General features: G+C 37.9%; 1 protein-coding gene across 4 annotated transcripts in view; it reads left to right on the top strand.

Annotated features, from left to right (window-relative positions):
- LOC131060147 (uncharacterized) overlaps positions 1–22,460 on the top strand; it is a 265,487-nt gene that overhangs the window by 143,453 nt on the left and 99,574 nt on the right. For all 4 annotated transcript variants that reach the window (XR_009110290.2, XM_057993261.2, XM_057993260.2 and 1 more), the window contains exons 14-15: positions 2,555–2,671; positions 8,731–8,976. Coding sequence is in view for 3 of the 4 variants with exons in the window: in XM_057993261.2 (XP_057849244.2) it covers positions 2,555–2,671; positions 8,731–8,976 (363 nt within the window). In the remaining variant the exon portion in view is untranslated. The remainder of the gene's footprint in view (positions 1–2,554; positions 2,672–8,730; positions 8,977–22,460) is intronic.

The raw sequence follows: 22,460 nt of genomic DNA, 5'->3' as shown, positions 1-22,460 counted from the left end.
CTCTGAAGCATAAGTCCAATGAAAACCTTAAGCATATTAAAACATTTTATATAGGCTAATGGGGTGGTGCAGGGGAAATAATTTAGTGATTTAACTTAAGTTGTTGGAAAACAATTTAAGTTATATTCATTAAAAGACAACTTATGCATTTTTATTAAACAAGTTACTTCAAAAGAGGGATAAAAAGTGATGTATATTCTATGTAAGGAGGGGTTGAGGAATAAAGAGGTTACCGATTTCATATTTCAAATTCATTTCTCTTGAGATTGAACATTGTTCATCTTTGCTACCCGAGGACACAAACCCTTTGGCAAAGAATGGATTTGAGGACGAAAACCCTCCTATTCATTTGAGTAATTCCATAAATTAATCACCACTGAGCTAAGAAGATGCAGATTTCCAGTGTATTTCAGTTGGTGTGAAGTTTTCCAATTTTCCAAAATTTTTGTGTGCGTGGAGTATTTAGTTTTTATTTGTGCGAAGCTATTATGCAAATAATATTTTATATTATTGGCAGGCTGAAACAGCTCTATTTCCTAGTTCTTTAATGCTGTTGCTGTAGTAATATATTATCTATCTTAATTTTTATCTAATAACAGTTTCAGCTTGGTAAAGGTACTGCCATACCATTTGATTTAACTCTTTCGCAGCCTAGTTTATTCTCTAAGAGAGCTGCAGCCACACACTTTACTAGTTGCATCATGATGATGGAAAAGCTACTACACCAAATGGAAACAGTGTAATTTACTTTTTGATGAAGTCTTTTACATATATTGGAATGTATAAGGGGGGTCGCTGCTGTTGTATACTGGCTGCAGCATATTTGAAGGACAAATAAGATATTACTTATCTCTTGGAACTGCTGTACCCCTAAAGGGTGATAAATGTTGCTTTGCTGTTGTTTGAATGATAATAAGGTGACGTAGCCCTTGTTGCTGCTGCTTCTAATATTTGAGCAGCCACAACATCAAGGGTATGATGCATAAAATAATAGTTTAATGTATATTTTAGATTTTGATATTACATTCTTGTTTTTAACATTAAGTCATGCAATTCATTAGGGTAACATTTTATTTGTAATTTTTGTGTGGTTTACTGCTAGAAGTATTAGAACTTTCAATGATTTTTGTTTTTTAAGTCTGGATAGCTATGCTGCCATGAAGTTAAATCATTTTCATTTTTGGTATTGTTGTTTCTAATATTAATCTGTGGTTTTCTGCTAGATTTGGTATTTGTAATTGTTTTGAAAGGCTTGCAGCCAAAACTATTTTCAGTTTCTTTCAACTATTAGTTTGTATTTGTAATTTGGAAGGCTTACCCACAGGATAAGTATTTCATTACTTCCAGATTTTAGTAGTGATGTGGCACCAATAAACATTTTTTTGTAATAAACAGTCTAACCATTTTGCCGTATGCTCTCACTTTGCGATTGAGATCTTGGTGATCAAAAGGTGTCCAGGTTGCATGCATTGTCCGTTGGAATTTGCAAAAAGCATAAAAATTTCAGTTCGGGGCATTACAGGGAATTAGTCTTGATGTCAAATGAAAGGTAATTTCAGCCTAGATGAAGTTATTCCTCCAATACAGTGGATTCAATTAAGGGATCCATTGTCCAGAAAGGAACACTACAACAAATACCATGTGGGGGAATGAGCCAATTGAGTATCTCTGGAAGCTTCATGTCCCTTAACCATGATTATCATGGGTGTGCTATGAAAAAAGCAATATCAGTGGTTCTAGACCTGTTCTCTTTGGTCATTTGTGTGAGATCCCTAAGTTTTACGGTATGGCTGGTTATCAAATAGCAGTAGCATCTAATAGATGATAAAAAATGGTAGTGATGCTGCCTTCAATGGAACAATGACTCCGAAATAGAAGTGATGGAAAAGTGATTTAGTCTACTGGTAAAGGATTTTGACTAATCTGAAGTCCCTTGGTGCCATATATATGATTTTTACAATGAGCTTACATTGCTTGTATAAATCTCATCAAATTTGTCATTTGTGAGCAATAAGATATATATCAGCTTGGCATTCTCATAGTTAGCAATATGCTTTGACATTAATTTTGTTAAGATCATTTTGTAATGAAAGTTCCTTTTGTTTCTATGTTTGAGGAAAATTTGTGTTCCTTTTGTATAAGCAGATTGAAGAATATTACGTGATAATATGATAGAATGGTGACTTCTCATATTTTTCTAAGCATTAGCTTCTTGATGTAATGTATTTCTTCTAACTTTTGAGCTAGTTCTTGATAGATTTGACATGTTAGTATAAGTGTTGATGTTAGCAACTGAATGAAGTGAGTAAATAGGCTCAATATTATCTATTGTGCATTTTTATTTTCTTTTAAGTGTTCTTATTTTGTAATTATCTTTCATATATATTTTTTTAAGTGCATTCTGGAGAAATTAGTATCCCTTGCATATAATTAATTAGTATCCCTTGCATATAATTTCTGTTGTCTGTGTAACTTATGTGCTCATATTTATTTTGGATTGTATGCTCAATGTATTTCAAAGCTTCTTTTAAATGAAATTCATTGTCTGTTTTAGGTATCAAGGTCTCCCTCAGAATTGGAAGTTATCCTTAATATTGTCAAAACCTTTCTCAAGGCACGTGTGAGCAAAGAAAAGATGTCTTCTGCTAAGAAGCATCTTCATGTTTTTGAGGTATGTACCACTATTTTTTTTTCTGTTTTGCAGAGGTTCCTCCCTTGACACCTTTTTATCAGGAAAGATGGAAGAAATGGAAATTTTAAAGTGAATGTAAAAAGCAACTAAGTCAGCCAAGCATAATGGTTTAAACAAATTGACGTTATATTGCATAATGGGAAATTTTGGATCTTGTTATATTGGTCAATTATGCATACATTTCTTTGATATACCTGTTGAGTGGCCCTTCACTGTAGGAATATGCCTGATTCTGTTATATAATTGATAAGTTTTACTGTTTTCCTGGAGGTTGGAAGGTCTTTCCTTTAACATATCAAAGTACTGTGCTTTGTTGTAGATCTAAGGGATAGCTATCAATGGGCCCATCTTCTGCTGCTTGTTTATTTATCAGCTTCATGTAAAGAAGATTGAGTATGCATTGCTATATCTTTCCCATTTTGTCACTAAAGATATGGTTTTTGAGGAAAAGAATAGTTTTTTTTTTGGTTGTTTGAATCAAGTTGGATATCATTGCCAGTTCCTTCCTTTTGTCTTGTTTAAAATGTTTTGTAATGGACATTTGTGATCCTGTAAAACATCAGTAAATAGTATTCATTGTCTGTGGTGGTAAGGTAGAAGTTTGATAGTTTAGGTATGCACAACAATTATAGTATCACAATTCGTTTTTCTATGGGCAATATAAGGTGCATTTATTCAATTTGTTCAGACTCTATGTTATCGGTTTGCTCCCCTGCCATGCCCAGATTTGGGTCCATTTCATACCCAGTTCAGATTCGGGACTGATTTGCAGGGGATTCTGTCATGGTGTGTGCAAACGATTGTTGGTTCATCTTGAGTGAACCCAAACAAATTTTAATGAACCCAGCGAGAAAATTGCAAGCCCTTTCTGAACCCTATACAAATCGCATTAAAATTTTTAAAAATCTTTGGTTCTAAAAATGTCCTGCAAATTGTGTGCCCTTCCTGTGCCATGCCCAAACTAACTGGGTTGAAACGAATGTCTGATTGTCTTGTTTAAAAATTAAATGTAAATCATATCCCCTCTTTCTGGAAACCCTAGTCGAACAATTTTATATTTCATTTTTGATATATAATAAGTTTAATAATAAAGCTAAAGAATCACTATAACTTTAATAAAATGAACTAGGGTAGGAATATGATCATGAATACTAATACAAGTTAAAATTTTATTAATATGAACATTTATTTTATATATATAAAAATAATATATGTTAATATTAATATAATTATGTTAATGTGTGTGTGTGTGTGTGTGAGAGAGAGAGAGAGAGAGAGAGAGAGAGAGAGAGAGATTGATTTTATTTTACTATATTTATTGAAGAAAAACTTTATAAATGTTTTCATATGGACGAACCCAACCCCAATGTTTTTCAAAATTTTTGAATGAACCCATGAACCGAACCAGCGAATTCTAACCCAAACCAATATCAGGACTGGTAACCTAGTTAAATCAGACTCAGACTTGGTGGGAAATCTTTGAACTTTAAAGAAAAGAAAACGGAAAAATATTTTTATTGGTTTTTCTTTTTGTTGGTTGAAAATTTTGTATACCTGGGGGATGTGCAATTGTGGTTTCAACCACAGTGTGTGCAGTATGATACTCTCCTAATTTAGGGAAGGCTCCCCCTATCTACAAACTAAACTAATTTAATATTGATGGGACATCAGTCTTTCTTCTTCTTTCAAGAAAAGCTATACTCTTTTCTCTTCATAGAAAAGTAGTAGCAATTGGAAATAAATAACAACAAATACAAAAATGAGACTTTTTTGTAGGATTTTTGGAACATAAAGGGAAGCAAAGTTTCCATGAAAGCACAAAGACCTTCGTCACTTCCCCAGTGCTGGTGTTGGAAATAAGCCACACCCAGACCGACGATGGACTGGTCCAAGAGGGGCCAGTAGCTCAGTGGTAGAGCACTCCAGCAGTGTATGGAAGGTCCTAGGTTCGAGTCTTAGCTGGTCCATGTCTCAACATGGTATCAGAGCCAGGTCTAGGCTAGGAGCTCCAAGCACACGAGAGGTGTGGCTTAAGGGGGGCTGCTGGTGTTGGAAATAAGCCACACCCGGACCGACGATGGACTGGTCCAAGAGGGGCCAGTAGCTCAGTGGTAGAGCACTCCAGCAGCGTATGGAAGGTCCTAGGTTCGAGTCCTAGCTGGTCCATGTCTCAACACCTGGGACGTGAAAACAAAAATGAAAGCACAAAGTCTTCAACATTTCTACTGTCCTATCAACCTTTGTAGATGATTTTTTGGTAACTAAGCACAATATGTAGCAACTCAAAGTCTAACCACATGATGCACCTCTTATGCACAAACATAGAAAATAAAAGCAGCACAAAGTCTGCAAGTTACCCCTTTGCTTGAGCATCCTACAATAGTTTCAGATGTGAGAAGTAGCTCAAAGTCTGCAATATCAAATCTTAAAGCCAATCTAAAACTCCAAACATGATAAGCAACTCAAAGTCTGCAAGATTGAGCTTGAATCCCTCTTGTATAACACCTCAAAACTCACAATCAATCTCTAGAAAATGTCATCACATAACACCTTGAATCAACACAAAGTTTGTAAGCAATTTGCCTCTTTTAATTGACTGCAATCTGATTTACAACTAAGCTCAAAGTCTTAGAGTGTACATACAAACTGGCAGAGTTTTGTTGCATTGCTAAAAGATATCTATTACAATAGACCCCCTCAAGTATTTATAGGAGAGGAGCCTTGAGTAAAAGGTGGGAGGATCCCAACTAACTTGAGAAATTCTCTCAACTAACATGACTTATTCCAACTACAATCCTAATCTAACTCAACTTGTAGTTGCTTTACATGTAATCGCAAAAGTGCAAGTGAAACTTGCAATTACAAAACTTGTTTTTACATGTAACTTGTCAAAACAAAATTACAAATGCATAATTGAAACTCTTCTATGTGTTCGAAGATACAACTCTAACTACATCATCCTCTGTTTGTGATGATCTTCATGCTGCTAGAACTTGAAGTATTCAAGATTGATGAAGATATCTCGAACCCGAATGGGAATTTGCACCCTTAATGATCTTTGTGTCCTTGGCCAACAAACTTCAATCTTATCTTCTTGCTTGGGGTAGTACTAGCTTTTCAGGAGGGAAGTTCTTTGCAAGGCTGAAGTAAGAAGCCTATCTCTATCTTGAAAGCATTCTATGCTCTCAATCATTGATATCACTTATCCATCTCCTTGTGTGGCTCTATCATGTTATTGTTCTCTCTTTGTATCATTCTCCAATCTTGGAATCTGCTTGCAAAATAAGGCCCATGCCTTAATTTACTGATTTGGTAGGTCGTGTGTGCAAACAGGATTGACATGGGTGAGACAAAGGGACTACAAAAGTGGGGCCAAAGCTCAATTTTGGGTTTTGGAGACTGCATTACATGTGTGGAAAAACAAGAGCATTGACTTGCAATTATGGAGGACAAACATGCAACTTCATATGTGTAATGGATAACTACAAGTTTGCACTTGTAATTGGACCTTTAAAACTCTTTTTCAAGTGTTTTTGAGTGCATTTTAGACCAATTTCGGGTTCTGGAAGGAAAAGGGGAAAAACTCTTGTGAAGACATAACTGCAATCGAGTTTTAAAATCCCGATTGCAAGTAGACTTTAAATGGGAAAAATTGATGAAAATGGGACGAATGAATGTAACGGCAAGAATCTTGGATGACCATGGATAAATATGGAGGACATTTTCATCTTGGTGATTTGGAAAATGGGAAAAACTCAACTTGCAATCTGATTTGTAAAACCCGAATTTAGAGCAAAAGAAAATGCCCTAGATGAAAACAAGAAGAAGAAATCAAAGCTCAAGAAGCTTATAAATAGATGAATGTAACCTCTTCCATGTCTAGACTCCAGGGCTCAAAAACCTGCATGATTGTAGGGCACATTTAGCAGAAAACGTGTTCTTCTTGAATGCAAACACCAAGTATTAAGTGCCAAACACCACGATTTGAATGCAGGTTACCACGTAATGCAAAATGTGGCCAAAACGTGAGCCAACTCGCCCAAAAAGGTGGAATAATAACAACGGTTTAGCACACAACGTGGAAGAAAAACGATATGGAAAGAACACATAAAAATGCTTTCAAAGAGCTCCCATAACGTTCTTAACCAAAAACGGCATGAATAGAGGGGTTCAAACTCAAAAAAATCTGCCTTTTGTTAGTTCCACTTTTAAATCTCTTGCAAATACACTTAGTTCGGGTTTTGGACTGAGAAATACAAGTTTGATTTGGGCAAAAACAAAAGAAATCGGGTTATTTCATCCCAACTTCAAGTAAAGGGAAAAACATAAAGCAAATTGTAAAATAAGAGGATGTAATCGCGTTTTAGAAACCCTTTTACAAGTTTATTTAAAACTTACTTTCTCTTCATCCTCCAAAATCAGGTTTTAGAAAAGCAAAAGCACATAAAACTCAAAAAGCACTAAACACTTGTAATCGGGTTTTAAAATTCCTATTACAAGTTCACAGTGAAGAAAATAGGAACTTTTTAAAGCACTTACAAGTTTTCATTAACTTGCATTTTAAAATTTACTTGTAATCTGACCAAAAAGTTCCTACAAAACAACTTAAAAGACCAAAAAGGGAAAATGTTAAAGAAAAAGCAAATTACAAGTTACAAGTTTTAAACTTTTCACTTGTAATTGCTTGAAAAAACCCCTACAACTAAAAAACAAGAGAAAACTCTTAACTTGCAAAAGAAGGAAAATTTCCCACTCGTAGTCAAGAGGAAAAAACCCGAATTTGAAGGGAAGACATAGCAAACGAACTTGGAACACGATGAAATTTGAAACATGGATCAAGGATGAACTGAAGATTAGTCCAGTTCAGAAAGAAGCAAATTGTTTGCCTCGAGAACCGTGCATTAGAGTAAAATCTCCAACTTGCAGTGATTGCTCTGAAACCTGAAATTGCACAGAAAGCTAGGAAAATGAAAGCCAAAATTACCAAAACTTGGAGAATGATGGCAAAGACAACCCTTGATGATTTGAAACTAACAAATGTGAGTTTTGCACCTTGTAAAACATGCCTTAGAGACAAAAAATGACACATTTTGAGCAAAAAATTGTAGGGGTTGTCACATTTTTGAAAATCCAAAAATGAGGACAACACTTTTTGAACATTTTGAGTTGATTTTCAATTTTTTCTGCAGACTTGGCCGAGTCTGCAAGTCAAGGGTGCAGACTTTCTAGGCCTGACTCAGAGTTGGATCCATGAGTTCTCACCAAGACCTGCCAAGTCTTAACACTCTGATTTGTTTATAGCATATTGGGATAACTTTCTGCAGAAGAACAAAAATTTAAAAATCTGTTTAATCATGGGTATACATGAGATGGATGTAACCAGTAAAAAATAAACCTGTTACATTTAAGCAATGTAAATGAGAGGAACTAATGTTTCCTGCAGACTTGGAAAATGTGTTTACAAATGTCTGAAATACTATCGTAAAATCTGAAATTATTTCGATACAGGAAGATACAAAATAAAAACTAATTTATATGATGGATATTTAGGCCATGGAATCCACCATGCAGATGGATCTTTGAAAAAGGTTATTACCGCAGACTCAAAATGACTAAGATGAATTTGGTTGAAGGCTTAGGTGCATATAAATAGGCGGGAAGAACTGTGTTGCATGTTGTAGTGATTTGTTGGTGGATCTCACATCATAGTTTATGGCAAAATATCCAGCAAGGAAGCATAGTAGAAGAGCAGTTGACATTCACTGATATTTACAGATTTTACTATTGTTACAATTACTTTTGCCAAATGTTTTGTATCTCTTTACGTGCTTGAGCATTGAAATATCACCTCGAGTTAAAGAACATCAATTGCACATGTTCAATTTGTAAACCCAAATTTATAGATTTGGAATGGGAATGATTTAACTGCTGCTCTTTGTTCCATGGTATTTATAGTGCTTCTTAGACAGATAGCATCATTTGTTGTCTTGTATTGGTTTATAATCTTTTTAAAATATATTTTGTTTAATGTATTTCAGGCTATGCGGAAAGAGTTCACATTGGCAAGATCATTGTCAGTGGTACAAGCTCAAGTGATGCGTGCTCATGATGAACTTAAGATGGCAATTTCACGCTTGCGTTTGCAGCATCCAGGAGAAGAAGTTGGTACCTTGGGAACACTATGCAAAGAAGACTTGGTACCTACAAGTGTACAATTAACTGGGGAGAAATTTGTTGCTTTGACAGAGTTATCTCGCATGAAAGGCCAACTTAGGTACTTGAAGGTATATGCTATAACATTCCATAATATCAGAATAATTAGTATTTAACATGATTTTTCAACATGAGATTTTTTTATTCAAAGGAAATTTTGTATTTTTTTCAAAAACTATGCTTGTGTAGTTGGAAAAGAGGGTACTTGATGCGTTTTACATATAAATTAGGTAACTTATTGGTTTTCTTGTAATGCACCTAGGGTTCCCCAACTAATTACCAAACAAATCTGTGTAGTAAAATTAAAACTCTAGCCTTCAGATAATGCTAATAAATATCCAATAGCAGTAAATATTAACACTTTATCACTCCACAACATAAACATAGGTTATGAACATCACTTAAGATTAACAAAATAATACACAGCAGTTGATTGTCTCGAACTGTTGAAATAGAATCATCCATTACGGGGAATTTTCTGAGCACACCTTATGCTAAAACACAGACCTAGCAGTCTAGAATTAGGCGTGGAACCCTCAAATACCATTTCTTGATTGTCCCAACGCTTCCCAGTTTGTATTCAGACCTGTCCAACTCTGAGTGCTCCGACAATAATTGCAGAAACTTCAACGGGACTGTCTACCAGGGTGAAGCAGCTACTGTATGTTCCAAATGCCCAGATTTTCAGCAGCAATGGATGGAAACTATGAACTGCAAACTGTCCTTCTGTCTGGATCAAGTTGGTCCTCAAGGAAAGAATTCACCTATGGTTCCAGAATAGCCTCGGTGAGGGTTTGGAGGCGTGGGCAGGCAGATGGTATCACTGATTTGCCCTTGTATTGAGAATGGCGCCCAGATCTATGCCCAATGATTTCCTAATACCTGGGAATGGAATGGTGAGCTGTATATATGAGCTGGAAGTTGATCAATCATCAAACCCTTTCCTTGCAGTTAGCCAGGTGCAGCAACAAAGAATCTCTAGTTTCCCCAGACCTGCAACAACTTTCCGTAAAAAGATTTGCAATGTGAGTGCGGAAATGAATAAGGGATGGTTAGGGTTTTCATCCCAACCTCCTTTCACATACAACAGGGGTTTCGTCCTGCTGATATGCCACTAAGGTACTCATCCAAAACTCATCATGTCCTCAAGACTGCGATTGCACTTGCCTTTATACCTCATGGGGCACCAAGAAACGCAAATAGGTCAGCCCAGAAAGACAATCAAATTATTATCGATTAAATTATTTATGATTATGATAGTGTTAAAAAACACTTTCGTCTTGGAATGCATTGATTTCAGATTGCTGAAGCATTGGGAACATGACAGTCCTGCCCACTCAAATTCCGCTTTTCCTCAAGCAAAAACAACATTGGAAGCATGATACATTTCATGCCAAAGAAGCCTATTGATACCACTTCTTGCTCATATTTTTCAGCAATGACCAAGCTCTTTTCCATCTCTAGAGCACAAGCTCCCCACAGAATCTCCCGGTTTGGCAATTTGTCTGCAATGAATTTTTTACCTTTGATTTGCAAACTGTGTCCCTCTTTGATGTCGAATAAAGCATTTTTGATATTCTTCCTTGTTTTATAACCATACAATTTGAAAGTATATCTAGCTCTCCGTGCCTCGTCAATGTACCACTCTACTTGTTTGCACTACTGTTCTAAAATAGGCAATGAAGCTTGAGGCAATGCACTCAAGAATCGACTGATATCTAAGGATATTTCCACAAACCCTTTATGTGGGTCATGTGTTGCCATGTAAATTGTGCTGCATGCTGGACCATAACTCATTACAATTTCCTTGGCTTTACTCATGGCTGTATCCAACACTCCAAAACTGAGTATAAAAGTTATTTTTGATTCTTGAACATGATCTGGGGGGCTTCATAAGCTTATCAAACCAAGCATTATCATAATGAAGCATCTTTCCTAAGGATAACCTCTTGATATCCATAATTAGCTCTTCAACAAGATGCAGCCATTGCCAACCCAAAAATGTTTCGATTCTCTCTAAATCCATGATATAAATATCAATTCATACCTTGTGTCTTTTGAATATGATAGTAGGAAGTTGTGTCTTCATGATGCAAGGAGTAGTCAAGTCCTCGTGGAATGTCACATCCTATATGTAGCTTGGATCCACAAACACCAGACCTTGCTTAGTTATAAATTCTTGAATATCGAAATGATCTCCATCTTGCTTATCTTCATCCAACATCAAACTGTCCAAAGTGACTATCTACATTTCGCCATCACCCATGATCTTGTCTTCAATTGTCGTACTTGGCTCCAATGAGTGATTTAAAGATTGTGGACACCAATCTTTCACAATGTGGTTAGAATGCACAACACACCATAAGTGATTCCTCACAAACTTTAATTCATTCTGGACACGAGATGGAGGATTCAAAAGTAACACCACTGCCTCTATCCTCTTTGACCCGCAAGAGATTACTTAAATAAAAACAATTTGGTACATGGAGCAAAAAGTCCACATACCCTATACTACAAGTTGTGCCGCTTACTTTATCACCCTCTTTCTCATGCTTTCAATGGTGACAATTTTTTTGCAGTAACATAGGAAGCTACAAATTGTCATACCTAAGGCTGCGAAGCTCATGCTCAACTGCTTTCACCGAAAGAGAATTTGTCGGGATGTCCTCAACACCTCCACTTATGTGATTCAAAATTTCCAACTTGGGGCTAACCAAAGGGTTCTTCTCAACCACATATCTATCCTCTGTGCTCTTTTGTAAATCAACTAATGACTCATTGTGTGGAAATTGAAAGGATGGTGCATGGTTGGGTGCATCTTCTTCCATCTTGGACTCTCCACATCCAACAAGTGATGCCTTCTCCTCCTTGACTTCCTCCTACTTTGCTGACACATGCAAGCATTTGAAGTCAATAAAACATCTTCTACCATTGAAAAATCTTTACCTTCAACTTGCTGATAAGGTTCCTCTTGTTCTTCCTTCATGGAGTCTTCTGGCTTTGGTTTTTCTTCATGCTTTGTTATCATTGCTTCTTTGTTGACCTTTTCTTCTAATACTGTCTTCAATGTAAACTTTAGTATTTCATGTTCCATCATGTTGGGCTCTTCTTCTTTAAAGATTGGCTATTGCTCTCTACACGATTTAGGTTAAGTTTTTAGAAGCATTTTAAGATGCGGTATAGACACCTTGTTTGGTCACAGTGGTGCAACATTTCAGCATGACTGCAGATCAACTGAAGTAGTGGGTGGGTGTGTGAGAAGTCAATTCCAATTTATTTAATCTTGGCTGTTGTATAAAAACCTTGTTTAAATAATTAATACTTGAATATTGGATTTCATAATTAGGACAATTTGGAATTGAAACCCCCATGCATATACATTTACATATATCTTTTAAACTTCAAACTAATATTATGTAGGTAAACATTCTAATTCTATCTTATTATGATATATCTAAAAACATTAAACTTCTTATCACATATATTATATAATTCTCCCCAACATAATTAACCTATACATGTATACCTAGCCGTTTTACTTATAAATCATTGGTGGGAACATCCTCCTTCAAAAGCTAATGTTGCTAATGTTAATAATGTTATAATGGTTAAAAGGCAAACACTTAATTTCACGTGTCTTGCCTTCTTCCTATGAAAACAAGTTTCACAATAACAACAAATATGCATTAATTCTTTTATGACCATATCTAAACATAATATTGAAATTAACTTCTTAATTTAAAAATATAACAATATATATTTATTTAACTTGATTTCACAAAGTAAATGGTAAATGCAATCACTTTCTGAATCTCAACGCTTAGGATGTATAGGAAAGTATCTAATGGTTGTACGATTTAAACTACACAATTTAAACAAACTTCTTCGATATTAAACTTCTATTTTAATCAACCCAATTGTCATATTTACTTTAGGGCAAGATAACTTTGAGAAACCATTGAAATTTATAGTAACACATTTTTGTGTATAAATTCAAATCTAAAACAATGAAAACTTTCATGGGTTCAAATCCTTTCAATGAGTACTATGTTTATAACTTTATCATGAGAAATCAGTAATATGTTCTACAATTCTAGCATATATGTGCGTTTCTTAAGAATATTTTAAGAAATTATATAGTTTCAAATGTTTGATAAGTCTGCCGAGTTATTGCTGATTTTTTCCCGAGTTTTTTGGCAAGCCCCGAGTTTTTAAAATTTTTGGGCCAGCCAAGTCATTGCCGAGTCTGAGTTTTCCAACTATGCAGTACAATCAATGTGATATTTTCTCACTTTCATCCTCTCGTTGTGGGAGCATAGGTTTTTCTTGCTTCAAAATATTATCTTTGTCTCCCATTGCTCCATCCTTTCGATAAAATCCTTTTGATATTCATGCTAATCCTGTAACTTTACTAACATTTCTATTATGGGTTCTTGAATTGCCTTTATCTTTCTGGCTTGCAAACACTAAACATTGATAGGCATCTGTAGATGAATGACATGCAATCGATATAATCTATCATGAAATGACAAACTTCTCTTGATTAACAGGCTGGCAGAATTCTGAATCTAATACCAATGTAATGCTCCTAGGATTTCCCAATTAATTACCAAACAAATCTCTCTGGTAAAATTAAAAACCTAGCCTGCAAATAATGCTAATAAATATCCAACAGCAGTAAATATTAATACTTTATCACTCTACCACATAAACATAGGTTATGAACGCCACTCAGGATTAAAGAAATAAAAAAACAACATTTTGTTGTCTCGATCAGTTGAAATAGAATCATGCATTACAGAGAATTTTCTGAGAACATGTTATGCTAAAACACAGACCTGACAGTCTAAACTTGAGGCATGGAACCCTTAAATATTGTATTCTTGATTGTCCCAACACTCCCTAGATTGTATATTCAGATCGGTCCAACTGTGAGTGCTCCAACAATAATCACAAAAACTCCAAACAGGACTGTCTACTAGGGTGAAGCAGCTACTCTAAGTTCCAAATTCCCAGATTTACAACAACAATTGATGGAAACTATGGAATCAAGAAAGTGTTGTGCATTGCACACGCTCCCTGTTGCCGACAGGGTCCCCCTTCCTGTTTTTGAGCCTTTCGTCCTCGCCCTGTTGAGTTTCGTGCAGAGCATCTCGCGTCCTTTCGAGCGAGTCCGCGACTGGTCTGTGAAGTGATGATGTCAAAGGAAAGAGCCGATAATTCCATCAAACTAGTCTAGCCCTCGGGCACGAATGCCAAGAGTTTGTTCAAAATTATGAAATCGCCTTGGATAGGCGTAAGGTGATAGAAATTGGCGAAGCCCGCCAAGCAAAGAGCAGTGCGTCTGAAGGTCGCACGAGGACCCAAAGTTGCTGTTTTTTGCACAAGAGCTATGAGATAGATTGCATAAGGTTTGTCTTTGCGGAGTTTACGGGATTTGAATGAAGGATGATTTTCGCCTGCTGGTGAAGGAGCGAATTTCCTGGCCAAAATGCCAAGGTTGACAAACTTGCCCAAGAGGCCAAGCTCGTGCTTCTCAAGGAGAAAGTTTAAATCGCCAACATCGCTCTAGGAATAAAATTTTGGACTTTTAGGCCAAATTGAGAGAAATTTCAAATTTTGTTAGAATTGCGAAAACTGGTCCAAGGTCCGAAATCTCACTTAAAGTTGCCAAAATTGCCTTATGGGCCGATTTTCGGACCCAAAGGCTTAAATTTTAAAACTTCAAGAGGTTAAAAAGACTGCCAAAATGCACCTAAGGTCCGAAATTACCTTCAGTTTGCAAAAGACCCCAAATGGTCCGAAATTCACTTAAGTCACCTAATTTCGGACCCTAGGGCCGAAATTTGAAAATATGATAAAATTGCAAAATATGCCTTAAGGTCCGAAATTCTTCGAAATTTGCAAAAAGGGGCTTAAGGTCCGAAATTCTTCGAAATTTGCAAAAAGGGGCTTAAGGTCCGAAATTCTTCCACATTCACAAAATGGGGCAGATGGTCCGAAAACGCCTTAGTTAACAAAAATGTTAAAATCGCGAGATTCCAAAGGCGATGCATGGTCTGAAATGCCTTTAGGTCACCAAAACGCGAAAACTCCGAAATTCTTTAAATTCCAAAGGGTGCCTTAGGATCCGAAATTACCTTTCAGTTTGCGAAACTCCCCCATGGCTCCGAAATCGCAAAGGCGTTAAAAACTCCAAAATACTCCAATCCGCCGAAAGGCGTGAAAGCTCCGAAAGTGCGAAGGGCGTTAAAAGTCCGAAATTTGAAGAAGTTCGCAAAGGGCGTCAAAATCTCTGAAGTTTGCAGAACCTCTCCAAGTTTCGAAATATGCCATAAAGCCCAAAGCTGCAGCATGTAGGCCAAGTATAAGGAATTCGAAGTTGATAAAATTCTCCATTCCCCCCGAAAATCGCTAAGGTCCGAAGTTTGTGTGATAGTGCTTAAGCATTTCATCAAGGAAAACGCAGTTTAGATTGTAAAACCCTCCATTTTGCCAAAATCGCAAGGTGGAGGATAGCCGCAAAGAATCAAAGACAAGGTCTAGAAAAATCCCATATGCTCCAAAATTGGTAAGACCCCTCCATACGGCCAAAGTTTGCATAAGAGAGGGATCGCGTAAGGGTTGAAGGGAGACAGAGCCAATTTCACGCAATTCACATTCAAGATAAAACGCTGACACAAACCATTCCAAATATTCAAGTTTAGATTACCAATTGCCCAAGGTAAAAACCACTTAAAAATGACAAATTCTTTTCCATCCAACAATCACGAAAATTTGAATTAAAGGATAACCGTTGAAATTCCAAAATTTGCAGAGCTGTTCATTCGTCTTTGCGCAGCAAGTCGGGCAATTTCGCGCCATCCACTCTCATCAGGTAAGTACGCTTTGTCTCTCTTGATCATCTGAAATGCTTATAAATCAAATAGATGTGTGTGAAATCTGATTAAAATGCTTAAATTTTTGAAATTCGCATCTTTTTCCGCTTATAAAACGTTGTGCAAAGCAGTTAAAATTAGAATCTGCTCCTAAGATTTAACCAGAAATTGCATTTTCAAACTTAGGAGAATTTTTCGAGCTTTGTTCCTATTGAGAATTAATCCAGAAAGTGTTAAGTATAAATTCGCGATCAAAAGCTTCATGAATACTTTGGTTCAAATCAATCAAGCTCTCAGCTAGCGATGTCGCTCCGTTTCCAATCTAAATTTTGAATTTATCCCTGAATGCTGGAGTATTTTCTATCTAACCCGCCTTACATCTTTTGTATCGCCTCGTAATCCGCATCCGACTGTGCAGGATAAATGCCTAAATCGGCGGTAGAATCATCAAAGACGCCTGCTACAGCCGAGATATCGCGAGCATCCAAATCGGATATCCCACACAAAGTTGAAAGGATGAAGTATCAGTATCAAAGAGGAGGATTGAGGGAGTCAAAAGTTCAGAGCGTCTGGGACAATATTGGTGATACCGACCTAGGCCATATCGACATCCAGGACTTTAGGAATCGGGTCTTCTCCCCTAACGCATATGGCAAGCCTAGACAGATGGTGGAAAGTGGCATCGCCCAGGTGGCGGGATTTCCTCCAACAGTACAAAACTATGAGTTAGTAGTAGAGGCTGCCCGACATTATCAGCCAAATACCAGATTGGTGCTCCTCGAGAATATGACTCTCGCCAGCTTCACTCTTGAGGCCATTGGCGATGCATTCGACATTCCCTTCCCAAACAATCCCACGGCCACGACTATAGATGAAGCACAGGGGGCATATGATATGAATACGGCCTGATGCAGAGCACTGATCAACGAAGAGTGGTACAAGGAGAGAAGGCTTCCGAGCGCCAAAATTGTAAAAAAGACCCCCAGAAGTGATTTTCATAATGAGCATGGGGATATGGTCACATTACTCAGCCGAGTTATGGGACTTCCTAAATCCAACTACTTTGAAGAGTGGATGTTTTATTTCACAGAGCAAGTCTTCGCTGGGAAGTCTAAGTTTGACTGGGCCCAGCTCATAAGCGACAACATCCACACTCAGCTGATAGAGCTGGAAACAAAGAAATACTTCACTATGACCTCTTATTTGGTCTACATGTTCGCTAAGAACCAGCAGCTGCCAGGTTTGATAATGAAAGGTGAAATCGGGAATGGGCCTGGTCTGGTAAAGGTCTATGATTGTTACCCGCAGCTGCACTACCAAGATATAGCTCAGAGGGAAAAGAGCAACCCAACTTATGCAGTTGGCCAATATGAGCGCGTCAATGACGCCTTCACAATGCGCCTGGTCAGGCTAATGCAGGGAGGATTACACATAAGGCTCTCAGAGCAAGCTACTATTCTAGTACAGAGATACGGGGCCTGGTTCATCTAGTTCCCATGGTTCTCCTATATCCGAATAGCGGGCTTTGATGGTGCCCCTCTCCGACTTCCACGATACCCAACCGACAAAGTAGTTCTTATGGAGGCCGCAAGGCAGTCACGTCCGGCCGACATCTTACTTAGAGAGAGCAAGCAGGCTGGATTCGCGTGCCCCATGATCATAGGCAACTAGGATGTCCACCTAAAGACCCCCACCCTAGCAAAGGAATCCCTCGCAGAGTTGGCCTCTTATGGCCTACAGGACCATTTTCCGAGAAAATATTTCGATCACGATAATCTGGCGAAGAGAGCCTATGGCAGGCGGTATAGAGCAAAGGAATCAGTTGAAGACTATTGGAAAAATTGCTTTGATGACTACGAGGTCTAGAAACGTGAATATTATAGGCTGAGTGTGCAGCAAATGCGGCTCTTTGAATACCGCCGGGTCCCAGATCAACTCACAGATTCAGGGAATTGCCTTCAAGTCCGAGAATTTGAGGTAGTAAGGCATCTTTTGCCAGGTGTTGATTGGTCACAACTTGATCACTGATTTTGAGGCAGTCATGGCAGCCCCAACAAGATACACAGACCAATGGTTACATCAACAGATTGAGAGGCTAATTCATGAGGGAGTCCAGTTCACTTACCACCTAATGGGCAGCCTTGATTCTCAGTCTTCCGAAGATGAAGGAACGTCTAGTGCACCCAGAGAAGAAATTGAGAAACCTGAGAAGAGAAAGAACGTTAAGGCTTGCAGAGGGACTCGGACGTCCAAGAGAACGAGAAGGGAAAAGATTCCTATAAGAAGACCAGAGGTCACTTCATCGTCAAAGGACCCCAGTTCGTCTGACGATGTAGTGGAATTAGATTATATACATGCTCCGCCTTCTCAAAGTGACATTGATGCGTTTGGAACTGATGATCCTCCCGCACCCGACATGTTAGAAGTTGAGCTAAGAGCCATTGAATCAACCCAACCGGGTAACCAAATAGAGGAAGGAGAGATTCCATCCATTCAAGGGATCGAAGTGCATGAACCCACACAACAGAGTCGCCATGAGTTGCTGCTCCATAATACATCCAAAGATGACTCTACCGTTGAAAGAGAGCAAAGGGCAGAGGAGACCCGTGAGCTCGAAAGGACTGAAGAGCAACCATCACACGAAGGCGCCAGACAACTGTTCAGTGAAATGGGAGAAAGTTCAGCTGCAAGTAAGGAACTTGGCACCTCCCCCACCCCTCCGGTAATAGAACAGCTGCAAATCTGTGATAGGTTGGCTGAAAACCTCAAAGAACAAAATGTAAACTTAACCATATCATCAGCCCAAGTAGTGCTTCAAGAATGGTTAATTGCCAGAGCCCAGCGCAAGGCCGCCACCAAACCACCTATCGACCTCGAGGACATATTCTCACGCATAGACCAAGCTAAAGCTAAGGGGAAGAAAAAGCCCAAGGTGTATTCCAGAATGACTAAAGATGAGAAAAGGAACCGTACTCTCCACATTGCCACCCTGCCTGCAGATAAGCTAGCAGATCAAATCACACTGGCAGATTATAGCATCACGACTGTCCCCATTGGACGAGCCACTAAGGAGCAAGAAAAAGAAGAATTCAAGGATTCAGTGCAAAACATACTCAGGCAACTTGAAGAGATAACATCTGAGAAGGATATGTATCGGACCCGTGCTGAACAGGCCAAAGGGTACATCGATCAACTCCTAAGACCATTACACAATGCCTCCGAATCTCACATTCCCCCAACAACATTGGCACAAAGGAGCACAACAGAATTTGAAGGAGTACGGGACACTGCGAGGGCTGTCAAGGAATGGATACAAGGCATCAGAAAAAGGGGAGACTGAATCCTTGAGGAAGTGAAGGAAATGGCTCGCCACCGAGAAACCACTTTGGTTAAGTTATTAGAGGTAAAGAGGGAATCCCTCCACATCTAGGAAGTGGCTGCCACTACTCTTCCCCTCATGAACGCTCTTTTCTGGACCCATGCACAGATTCCTACATTACCCACCATCCTAGATCCTCATAACATCAACACTCTTAAGGAATGGTACTGGACTGTCAACATGAAGAATGATGCGAAGGAAATCATCGATAGAGAACACAATGCATGCGAGGTAATTCTGAAAACCATGCAAGAACTTGGCAAGATAATCCTTCGATCAATGGTTTCGGGATGGGTAAATGACCAATCCGATGAAGTGATACCACCAGACTGGGAGGAAAGGTTGGGAACAAATAAGATCACTTATTCCATTAAGGACCTAGGCTTCGTCGGTCAATTCCACTCGGACATGTTGTGCTTTGAGCGTAATCGTTCCAGTTGGCAAGATGGTTTGAAGCAGGTAAATCAATACCTCGAAGGCATGCAATATAAAATTCGCCATCCTCCTATGCCTCCATTCAGTCTGCTTTTCAAATTATGTATCAGGTTCCAGGAGTATGTTCGTGAGGAACGTGCAGCACGTCGAGATCTCTGGCGGGAATATTTGCTTGAAGAAAGTCAATTTTTGATAAAAGGATTTGAAACTGGAAAAGAAAAAGTGCTTTCCTAAAAATGCATTTTTTTCCTTTTTAGATTTTGAAAAGTGCACTTTTGGCCAAAAGGGTCATATTTGACTTTCAAGTCAACTAAAATGTAAAACCTTATGAATGCACCTTTTTGGATAATTTTGGATAAGTTTTAATTATCCTTGTTGGGTAGTTATTGCTCATTTTGGGGTGGTTGTTGATATTTGCCTCCCATTTATGGGTATGGGCAGCCATGTTTTATGGATGAATCTGGGCCACTTGTTTAGATTAGGTCTGGGCCATTCATCTAATTTTGGAGCCTATTTAAAGGGGACTGGTTTCCCTTATTTTAAAGAAGAAGTTCTTGGATTGTTGCAAAAGCTTTGGCGAAATTTATAGGATTTAATACAAAGTTAAGACTGTTTCCAAATTTCCTTGTGAGTGCATGGTTTCCTTCTTCACTAATTTAGAAATTTTCTAGTTATGTTTATTTCCTTTATATAGCATTTTCAAACAAACATCTGATAGAATCCTCGCAGTTCACACCATTGGGGAATGGCTGATTGCCTTTCTCTCTGCATGGTTAATCTGAACCTTTCATGCTTAGTTCGGTTATTGAATACTCACCATGAATGTAAAAGTTCTAATGTTGTAGTTGATAACATGAAAATCTTATTTTCCTTTGAAGATTGCACTAGATTTATGCGAACATTGTGCTTAAGTAGCTGGTGATGCTTAGTCTAGTTATTTGGAGGTGTCCGTCTATTTGCTGAATCTGCTATCTTAGTTAGAATTTACGTTTCATGTATCTCTCTCTCCCTATCCTTCACTCCTTTTTTCCCTTTTTTTATCAAGAGAATCCGCAGTCCCATTGAAAACAGTATCAACTCAACTGAAATCATTTGATAAGAAAGATCATAAAGATTCCAGGGAACTAATCTATCAATCACCTATCTTACCGTAAGTCCCCCTTGTGTTTCCAGCATAAACACATCAAACCACTGAGAAATCCCGCTGTCAAGACCTGACAAATGAAACCTTGAGGTTATCCCCTTTGATCAAACGTAAAAAAAACAGCACTAGGGATTTCAATATCTCAAGAGAGGATAGGATATTCAGCTGGTTATTCTATTCTGTGTTGGCCGTATGGAGTTTGCAACAATGCGATTCCAGACACGTCAATAGAAAGTCCGCAAATTCAGTGAAGTGATTCAATCTAGTTAAGTACACATGCACAAAATTTCAAGGAATTATGTAAAGCCATGTTGATGTGTTTTTCAGGCACTTAAAACACAGAATAAAATACCAGATTATTTTACCCTGTCTTGAACAAAATCACTTCAGATGCTAAATATGTGATCAACCAAGATGATTCCAAGGTTTCAACGGTCAGTTCTTGGCATGTGGGTAACTCAATGGTTGATGTGATAATGCTGGAATCACAAGGGAACTTACGTTGAATACTTGGACATTTGAATAATGCTGGAACTTGATCATTTGATATTGAAATCTTGTGATGCTTTCTCTCCTAAACTAACTTGGATTAAAAAAAAGGACAAAAGGGGAAGGGTTTAGGAAAACTGATCTACCCCTAGGAATGTAAGAAGTAGTGGATGACTTGGTGAGACTCTACACCGCCAACATAGAAATCATCAAGGCAATGCATATCAATGTGTGAATAGCAATTGAAGTTAAGCTTGAATAAGGATTCCAGTTGACCACGCAAGGCAAGTTTACAATAATAAAACTGCTAGTGGCATGGATATGCGAATTTCACCATTAAGCTCTCAATCTTCCATTCATCTAATTAACATTAAAGCAAATGAGAAGTCGAAACCATGCAACTTGTTGAAACAACACATTTCACCATATCTTCAATGAAAAGAGTATATTCATTTACAAGTCTTAGCAACAATTTCTTCTTCTCCTAGTCTACTCTACTCTAATTTCTAATTCCAAATTGCCTTAGCAACTATTCTCCTACTCTTCTAACATTCTTCTATTAAACTTTATGAATGAGAGAGTTGAGCCTTATATAGAATTCTTGTTACAATGAACGACTTAGATTGATTCAAGATTAATTGCCAAGATTACAAGATAAAATCCTAATTATGATTTGTTACAACCACCATTACATTGACCAATGAGAGATGAGGGTAGGTAAGATAAGTAGTATTTGCTGTAGCACCACATGTCACTTATTCCATCCTTGAATGAATGCTGACCTGGAACCCTTTGATTGAACGAATGGTGACTAGAATGGCACCTCAACTTTCCTTGTAGACTTAATCAATTTTCCTTGAACATGATGTTTGGAATTCCTTGTGATACTTTGCATTCCATCCTCATGTCAGGGAATTCCCCTTGAAATATTTCTTCCTTAATGTTCTTTGACTTTGAGATTCCTTGATGCAGTTCCTGATTTCTTGATGTGGAATCCTTTGTGTTTATGTCTTGAAGTTGTCCTCCTCATTTGTTCACCATCATGGTGAAGTTTTCTTCATGTTTGAGCTAGTCCTCTTGGAGTTGATCCTTCATCACTTGTTGCTTTGAAGTGTTGAGCCCCTTGTTGCATCTTCTTTCACCTTAAGCCTTGATCATCATGCTTCCCTTCCTTGCAGGAGACTTGCAAAACAAACAAATATGGAATCAAACTCCTATGGGATAAACCTT

This window comes from Cryptomeria japonica, chromosome 7, assembly GCF_030272615.1.
Source record: "Cryptomeria japonica chromosome 7, Sugi_1.0, whole genome shotgun sequence".
NCBI lineage: Eukaryota > Viridiplantae > Streptophyta > Pinopsida > Cupressales > Cupressaceae > Cryptomeria > Cryptomeria japonica.
This window is presented reverse-complemented; position numbering and strand designations above follow the sequence as displayed.